General features: G+C 30.1%; 1 protein-coding gene across 1 annotated transcript; it reads right to left on the bottom strand.

Moving 5' to 3' along the window:
• Window positions 1–627: 627 nt before the first annotated feature.
• Window positions 628–1,679, bottom strand: LOC105435281 (VQ motif-containing protein 22). Its single transcript, XM_011655701.2, has one exon. It carries the CDS (start codon window positions 1,651–1,653, stop codon window positions 1,072–1,074), a length of 582 nt encoding a protein of 193 aa, XP_011654003.1. The 5' UTR covers window positions 1,654–1,679; the 3' UTR covers window positions 628–1,071.
• Between the last annotated feature and the right edge of the window lie 8,298 nt (window positions 1,680–9,977).

Raw genomic sequence — 9,977 nt, 5'->3', positions numbered from 1 at the left:
GAAAAAAGATAAATTTTGTTGTTATTTTTTTCTAGACCAAGATATAGCATTTGTATATTAAAAAACTCACAAGAATAATTGTGAATACTGAATACGACCAACTTTAGTAGTTAATACTCCAACAACCACTTTTTTGATAACTTTCTTTAATGATCGTCATGTTTGATGATAACCAACTTATAGTGTTTAATTAGTTTTCTGTGTTATATAATTCAACAATGATAAAAATATTTTGAGTATAAAAGAATATAAAGATGTGTGTAAAAACAAACTACGTTGTTTAAGCTTTTAAAATTTATGAACCCAAATAAAAACTAAACCCTTAAAACCTGTATGAATGAAAAAAGTGAATATAATTGTTAAACTAAAACTTGTGTATGAACCACAAGAAATACCATATAGAAAGTATAAGAAGATGATTACTTCTGGTATTTTATCAAGCTCAATAGAAGAAGAAGATTAAAAATTTAAAACCAAAAAGTTACGTAGATTAATAAATAAGTTTGGTTAAATTAAGACCCAACAAAATATGATATTTAAGATATCATTAATAATAAAAAGAAATATTAGAAAAAACGTAAACCAAAAGTATAATAAAATAATTTATATATCACAAATACAAATGGGTAAAATAAAATTTCCTAAAAATAAATAATAATAATAATAATAATAGTAAGATTACATAATTAACAAGAAGGGATTCCAAACACGGCAACGGCATACATTAAACATACGGTGGGTGGAATGAGAACGTGGCAATTGGAGATAGTTCACACGTGCGACTCCAAAAAAAGAAAAAAAAAATAACACAAAAAAGGGGTTTGACACGTGTGAAAGTATCTAGAAACGTGCCGCACGCACCAACTTTCCGAATCGTATACACACCATAATCAAAAAATTTTAAGAAAAATGCCATCTTAATCAGACGACTTCGGTGCCTAACTTCTCCTTTTAAGCTCCACCCAAAAATTAAATTATAACTAATAAAATAAAATAAAAACTACCGTCGAAATCCCGCCGCTGCACCGGAGTCTAGCCGGGCGATGATTTAGAGTCCTCGGAGAAGACCCATCAAAAACCCCCCGTGTAATTTATGTTATTGTTGTTGTTGTTACTTCTCGATCCTCCACCTTGTTGATAAAACGCATCACCGCCTCCCGAATTACTCAACGAGAACATAAGCGGCGGCGGTGGCTGGTTTTGGAATTGGAGTACCGACTGCTGCTGCGCCGGATCTTGGACCTGGTAGGCGGCGGCGGAAGCCGGGTCGAAAAGGGTTTGGGAATTACAGGGGAAGCCGAATGTGGCAAAATTGTGGAGGTTATTATTAGCGTTAGAGGGGCCGCCGGTGAATTGCTGGACCATAGCTCGGAAATTTGCGGCGTCCGTGTTGAGTAAAGTAGTTGGGGTCCGTCTAGAGGCTCTGGACCTCTTCCGGACCGGCTTGGCAACTCGGGTTCCATCTGGGTTCAGACCGGATGATGAGGCTGGTGGGGTATTGGCGGAGGAGACGGCGGTAGTGACGACGGTAGAATCAGAAACTACATCGGAGTTATTGTTTGAACTGAGGTGATCGTGATGGGAGAGATGAAAGGGGAGTTGAGTGTTTGAAAGGTTGTTTTGATTGTACATATTGAGCCATTGATTTGCCATTTGGGAGAAAGATGAGGAATAATTGAGAAGAGTGGTTTTGGAAAGATGGAGAATATATATATATATAGATATTCTATATGAGTGTGATTTAAAGTAAGTTGTCTTAAATTTACTCCAACTACCTCACCCAAATTGTAAAAATCGGGTTCCTTAATTTTGTTTTAAAATTCCCTTCGGTTAAAAAGTTTCAACAAGGAACAGTGGACACCCTTAAATTTTGTCTATTTATTTAAAGTTTATCGTAAGTAAACAGTAACAGTAAATAGATGTTGGTGAAATAAGTTATGAGAGACCACCATATAGTTGAGTATAGGTAATGGATGTGTACAATTAAGTACAATAAATATTGGTTTTGAAATTAAGGTTAACCACCTAGATATATTAATTAATTTTCTATTCTTCTTCCCTATAATGTTTATTATATGTTTTGTATTGAGACTCAATTTAGGTGAAATTTGAGTAAGTAGAGGAATTAAGGGAATTTGATGATTGGTGAAAAGAAATGGATGGAATGGGGGAGGTGGGATATATGTCACGTGAGGGTGGCACGTGGGGCTGCTGGTGTTGGATTGTTTCAAAGTTTGTGAATAGGAAAGGAAAGGAATAGAAAGTGAAAGGAAAAGGGAAAGGGAAAGGAAAAGTAAAATAAAATTTGTTCGTTTGTTTGTTGCCACTGTGGACTGCATGCTTCCTGGAAACCTGCTTCCTCTTCCATTTCCTCTATTCCAATTATCTTTTTTCTTATTTTTCCCATTTCTTTTTCTTTTTTTCTCTTTCTTTTTTTTTTAAAAACAAAATTTAAATTTAAATTTCCTCCCAATCAAAAATTAAACTTTATCAATTAATTCCAAATTTAACAATTCTTTTAAGTTTAGTCCTTACTATTACTTCCTCATTGCTTTATTTTTCAATTAAACACTTTTAAAATGTTACAAGTGTGATTAATTATAATTTTGTGTTATTTTCAAGGAAGTGTCGTGGTTGCTAGGTTGTTTATAATTTTAGTTAAGAGTTCAAATATATAATTAATTAATTACTTAATTAATATTTATGATATATGTTTTTGTTGCTTAATCTCATCTCAATTAAACTTTCAAATATTACTCCAATTAATTAGTTCATAATCTATTGACTTTGGTTGTAATAAATGGCATCCATCATTTAACATTTTTAAAACTAACACTTAAGATTTATTTATGAGTTAAAATTCAAGATTAGAAATTATAAAATATAAAATAAAATAAATTGAAGAAGTTTAAAAAATCAAAAGGGTATTTGCTTTTTAAAGAAAGGTATTTTGACATAAAAATATTATTATAAAATAAAACAACAAACTTTATATTATACATATACAACATCATAATTATTGTTGATGTTTTTGGAGTTTTGTCTTCTAAAGCTACATCTAATCCAAAAATTTAATCAAATGATTTTAAAAGCAGAATAAATTCACCAACATGATTCAATATCAATTTCAAAATTCACTTATAATTATAAGCAAATATGGACTTTGAATATAAGAAAGAGAGAAAATATATATAGACTAATATTTGAAACTTGTTTTATTCAATTTGAGGTCATCCATCTCTCCCCAATCCAATTCATGCCCAAAAAATCTTCTTTTTTAATGAGTGAATTAATGCATTTCAATTCAATACCCTATTTCATGCATGAAATCAAAAAATTATAGATCTTAAATTTTGTCTTAAAGGTCGAGGTCATAAATGTTGAAAAAAACTCCATCAAAATTGAAAACAAAACTCAAGATGTCAGGGATTGAATAATAGAATCGTTGATTATTAATATAGGATTTTAAAAAATATTTTGGTCAATTCAATTCAATTTCAATATAATCATTTGAATAAGATTTGATAGATAGTTGCCACTTTTTTTAAAAGAAATTTATGAATGGATAAACTAAGTTATTCTTATTTGAGAGATCGAAACATTAATTCTTACCCACTAAAAAGGTTGGACGACTTAAGTTTTTGATAATACATAGTAGAGAAATCGGACTCGTAGTTCAATAATAATTTTACGTATTAAAAAATCAAATCGAACCGAATGAACTGAATCCTAATATCAACGATTAGCTTATCATTAACAACCCTATTAATTTCCTCTGTTTATTTCAACGCGATGCATGTGGACACTTTCTCCATCAACTTTATTCAACCTTTACATGAGAAAAAAAAAAGTCTAATCTCTAGAGTTTAGAAGATTTAGGTTTATGATTTAAGTTAAACATGTATAAATTGAAAAAAAATTGAAAATATTGAGTGTAATGTGTAAAAAAAAAAGTAGAAGATAAAAGAGTAGAATTATAATAATAAAGTAAAGTGAAGAGACGTAAGGAAGTATGCAATAAAACGTATATTTTGTTTAGTTGGAGAAAAGAAAACAAGAAATGCACGTTGTTTTGACCAAAAGAGGTTTAATCAATCCCAATGTGAGATATTGTTGTCTATTTCATATAATTTTCCACATAATTGGGCTTTTCGTCCCTTCCATTCTTTTTCTTTCTCTTTGACCAAATCCCCAAAAACCATTCCTCTTTCTTCTTTTCACACACTCACTCACTAATTGCTTCTTAATCATATCTTCTTAATCACTAATCATCCAATTAAATCTTAAACTTTTACTATTTAACCTTCCAAATTATGTATTTACTATTTTCTTATCAAACAAAAAATAGTCTACCAATCAAACACATATTATTATAACCTAAACTAAAATAGTTTACACCCCAAACACAAACTATTATAATCAAACTATAATAACTCACTCCCTGCTCCAAACATCTCTTTAGAGTTTACAATTTTATTTTTGTTTCGAAATGACTTGTCAAAATTGTCTTTTTGTTTGTCTTGACTACTGTATTGATTTTTTTCAATTAATATGCCGACGTTTTTTTTTTCTTTAGCAAGCGTATGTTTTTTTAAACTGAAATGACTCTATAACTAGTAAACAGTTTTTAGTCTGCTTATGTAGGAGAGTTAGAGGTGTCTCCTTGAAGAGATCATTTTCTTTTGCCTTCTTTTTCTTTTTTTTTTTTATCGTTATTTTCTTCTAAGCATAGTTTTCTCAGTCAATTCAAACTTCTTTTTTTTTTTGTTAAGTACTTTTCTATTAAGAGTATATCGTGTTAAACTTACGTGTGAAAGACAGTAAGCATCAAGGTTGTATTACAATTACTTTTAAGGTAAGTGATCATTATTCTACTATATAATAATTTATTTGTTCTCATCACTCTGTTTTTACCAATTTATATCTTTTAAGTTATCACAAAATATTATCTACCGGTCCATACAACCTATACCCAAAATTAAATAACTACTCTCTAAATGTACATGCCAATTTTGACGTGACTCAATTAAATAAGATACCTACCATTATCACTATTCCAAAAGTTATAGTTCACTACTCAAACATCAAACTTTATCAATTCATCTCACTTTATGAATCAATTATGTTTAATTAAAGTAATGTAAAACCTAGAAAAAAAGAGGCTGAATTTTGGCTTGGAGTGGCAATTTTGATATTATTAAATGAGCCCAAGGAAAACACGAATATCGAAAAAAACATACCATAATATATTAAATTAATAAAATAACAAAACTGGGAATTGAAAATTTCAAAATTCTCCACTAAGTCTAACTTTTGAATTGTTTCTCACTAATGTAAATTTCTCTAATTTCTCTAAATTTACACGTTACTTTAATATCCATCAAATGCCTCTATTTATAAGTAAAATGACGAGTAGGTATTGGTTTTTACATAGACACTAATAATGTGTACATAATGTGCATGAAAAAATGACATATGATGGTGATGGAAGAATTACGCACGACTCTCCTTGAAACACTAAGGTTCGACATCTACATTAAACCTAATTATCATATCTATAATAAATTTACGACCGTTAAGGCTAAAATTTTTCGTCTTTTAATTACATAATAAAAGTTTGCTTTCAACCTTACTAAAGGAATTAACTAAAATTATTCACCTACATAGATCCTTGATTTATACATTCTTTTATTGTTTAATTTGTACTTTTTTATAAATATTTGCTCAACAAATTTGGATGATACTGTTGAAAGTTGTCTTTTACATGATGTGATCAAAACCGTTTAAATTCTCAAAATAACACTTTTATATTTTTATTATATCTAAACTGTAAATAATTATTATTTTGAAGAGAATTATTTAATTGAATAATTATTATAATATCTAAATCGATATAAATATGATTGTTTTAATTTATTATTTAATTTTTTTAAAATATCTTTTTAAGTACAATTCAATGAGATAGATTTAAACCTTGGATCACTTGTCCTTAGAAACGTACGGATGTCAGTTAAGCTAAACTCATTTACATATTCTCGTATTTTGAATATTTAAAGCACTACTTATTATTATTAGGAACATTATTGTAAATGATAAAGCTGTTAATAATATCTATAAAGTATAGCAAAATGTTACATCTTACCAATGATTCTATCGGTGTCTATCAATATTACTATTAAAAATACATATAAGCTCTCTATTAGTGCCTATTAGTGGTAGGTTTGAAATTTTGTAAATATTTTGACTTATTTTCTTATATTTGATTAAAAGCGGTGTTTTCAAATATGGTACACCGAACAAAAATGTTTACAAAATATTTTAAAAAAATCAAAATTTATACATTAATATATTTTTATCAATAGAGTTATGTTATAAATAAGGGGAATTTTTAAAAATAGTAGATTTTAGAAAATACTTACAACCTATAGCAAATTCTATCACCGATAGTCATTGATGTACTATAATAATAGAAAACTATCAGTGATATAATCCAAAATTTTGGTATAGCTTGTAAATATTTTAATTTATTTACTATTTTTTTAAAATAATTCTGTAAATAATAATCACTTATATATCTATTTGTATATAGGTTAATGATAAAAAGAAAACTAGTTAGGATGTTTAATGATAAAAAGAAAAATGGTGAAAGAGAGAGAATCCCCACTCTCATTGGCTTACACTTTAATTCCTACTTACAACATTTAATAAAATCTTCTTCTTTTCTTATTTTTGAAGTAGGCCTTTATTTCCTTTCCTTTCATTTTATCTTTTTCTCTTTCTAATTACTACACTATATTCTAAAGAAAAGTGTAAAGTGAGGGTGTGTTTGGGGCTAGGTTTTAGGGAAAAAAGGATTAGAAAATGGGCCTCAATGTAACGATTTACGAAACAAATATTTTGCTAATCTCGGATATGTAAGAAAAATATTTGAAAACATATATAAACAAAAATTATCCTAAATCCAATAACATAATCTTTGCCCCAAACGCATATTATCATAATATTACACTCATAACTTTTCCTTCAAGCACATGTTATTATAATCATCATTCCCTAGACACATATTATAATAATACTACCATAATAATCCTTCATCCAAGCATATATTATTATAACATCACTATCATAATCCCTCCCCTAAATACATACTATCATAACACTACTTTTCATATTCCTTTCCCCAAACACATATTACCATAACACTACCAATAATAACACTTCCTTCAAGCACATATTACCATATCACTAGAATTATCATGATCATTTTCCTCCGTAACTCTTTCTCTCCCAAACCCACCCTTAAATAAAATGTTCTGACCAAAAACACTTTCACTTTCAACAAATATATATTTGGTTGAATAGAGATACATCAACCTATTGTACTGTAGCTCCCATTACATTCAATTCAAAATTGGTACGTGATAATTTTAAAATAGGACAAAGAAAAATGAGAGTATGGAAATGAAAAATAACTAAAGTGCAGTGGAGATGTTGAGATGTTGTGTTGCACCCAATTAAAAGCTACCATGTGGCCTTTGTGTGTATTTTTCATGCATGTGTCTAGGGGGGGAGCAAGCATCGACCTAGGTGCCATCTAAGTATTGCTCTACGGAGATTAAATTGTTTTATTTATTGTGTATATATAGTTATTATGTCATGGTTTCTCTCCGTTTTAAAACAATCATTATCATAAGAAGAAAAAAAAGAAACTACATAATTAATAGTTTTCAACCTATTGGTTTTGAGATGCTGTCCTTATCTATATCAGCTTCATTTTCATTGCTTTTGACTTAAACAAGAAATGGGATTCAATCATCTTCTTCAAATGATTATCAAACCAAAGGTAAGAGATCATCACTACCCTTTTCAAGTTTGTTCATCTCCATTTTCTTCTGCTTTTTTTTTTTACCCATTAATTATCTGTTTGTTTTATACAGCCTTTATCTTTCTCATCTATTGGAGTTCTTATGTTTATGGTGTTTTCTAATTGTGGGTTGTTGTGTTTTGTAGTTAGAGATTTTAATTTTATTTTTGGCTCAAGGGTTTTTTTATTGGATATTTCATCTTGCTGGGGTGACTTATCTTGTGTTTATTATCTGCCCCCAAAATCAAAACTATGAGTTCCTACTCCCTGAAATAAATTCATTCACAAGGGTCAACTCTAATAAACAATGAATAATATAACATTTTTGACCTAGTACAAGCACAAGGGAGGAAGAGTCATAGCATGTGAGAGATAAAAATAACAAATAACAAAACAAACCCTTGAAGTTGATCGATCATTTTATGCACTATGACTCTTCCCATGCACTACGGATGAGTACCCAATAGTCTCTTACATGCTATGACTCTTCCTACCTTGTGCTCGTACTACTCTTTGCTCTCTCACTTGCTCTCGTCGCTAAAGGCATTGGCAAGTGGTATCAGTATATGACATAAACAAAATGTTGCTGTTATTATTGTTCTATGTTTTCAAAATCTGGGGCAAATGGTATTTTAAGAGTGAATTTTGGATCAAAACGCGAGAACTTAAGCCTGCTTTGGGCAGTGGGATGTAAGTTTAACTATGAAAGCAAGTTTCAGAACGCGAGAACTCAAGAGTCATACTTGTTTTCCCTGATTTGCAAGTTCTTGGAAAGTTTAATGTTATTATCATTGACATCTAAATCATTTCCAGCTTGGTTCATGTGCAGAAGATGTTGCTGGTTTTAGAACTTGTGAGCGGCTTGTTCAGGTTCGATCCCTTTCTCACCCTTTTTTGGTAGGGAAGCAACAACGCAAAGCAATAATTCGACTACTAATTAAAGAATTCATCAAAGGTAACTTGGTGACAAATGCCTTCCTTTCAAAATCCCCTCCATGTATGTTCATCCATTTCATAGCATTTTTAATTTGATAATATATGCAATATAATCTCCCATATTAGCATTTTTAATTTTTAATTTTAATATATGCAATATTCGCTGTGTTATAATCACTTTATTTTTCAATATTCATGAGTACATGAACCAACTTGGATGCAAATTACACAAGAGAACTACCTAAGTTAATATATTACCGTCTTTATAATGCTAAATGTGGCACTGATATGCTAGGCGAAACCGAGGAAAGAGAGTTCTCGTAAAGATTAGCCAACAATTTAGAGAATCTTATTCTCACACGAAACAGTAATGTCATAGAACCTGACTTGAATGTTCAAATATTTGACATATGCAAATATTTCTTTAGTATTTCTAACCTTTGTTTCTTTCAGATTGCTGCCTTTGTTGCAGAACATGTCATGGGAGCAGGTGGTGTGATATCTCCTAATGCAACTTATTTTGACAAAAGTAAGCGTCACTTTCTTTCTTTATATGCATAATCATGAGTGCTTTTAGAGGTCCAATTCTTTAAAATAAAAGAAAAGAAGAAAGAGTTGAAATTATTCCCTAGATTTTAATGTCATCTGTAGATCCCAAGCTGTGTGCTGAAGAAATATGAAATTCTTTTCATTGCAGATGAGATAATACAAAATGATATTACTTAGCTAGCCTCCATACCTTTCACTTCTCTTACTTAGTGCCTTGTAATCTCTTCCATGCCATAGATTATTTGTGCTTTTGGAAGACTCGAGACGATGTTCGGATGTGATAAATACAATATCAAGCCAGACTTGGTTTCAATAGCCGAAGACGTTGGGATAATTTCAAGAACTGAGACAAAAGAAGATATTTTTTGTAATGCTTGTCTTTTGTGCTGAGTTCTGTAGACTCTTTCTTCTGCATATTTAACCCATTAGTGCTGTGCTTGTGAGTCCTGAAGTATCAGATGTCATACACTCTCAAACTAAAAAGCTTGCTGCTATCGCTTTTTTAGTACTCACAATTATATATCGAACCTTCAACCTCTAGATAGAAAGGTCATATTAATTATTATTGTTGAGCTAGATTTACTTTAATTTGATATGTTAGTTGTGGCACAGCCGTACAGGACAAGAA

Source organism: Cucumis sativus, chromosome 4 (genome assembly GCF_000004075.3).
Source record: "Cucumis sativus cultivar 9930 chromosome 4, Cucumber_9930_V3, whole genome shotgun sequence".
Lineage (NCBI taxonomy): Eukaryota > Viridiplantae > Streptophyta > Magnoliopsida > Cucurbitales > Cucurbitaceae > Cucumis > Cucumis sativus.
The sequence above is the reverse complement of the archived record's forward strand: the minus strand, read 5'-3'. Positions and strand labels throughout refer to the sequence as shown.

Coding starts and splice junctions, on each gene's coding strand:
- LOC105435281 (XM_011655701.2), bottom strand. CDS start 1,653: ATGGCAAATCAATGGCTCAATATGTACAATCAAAACAACCTTTCAAAC.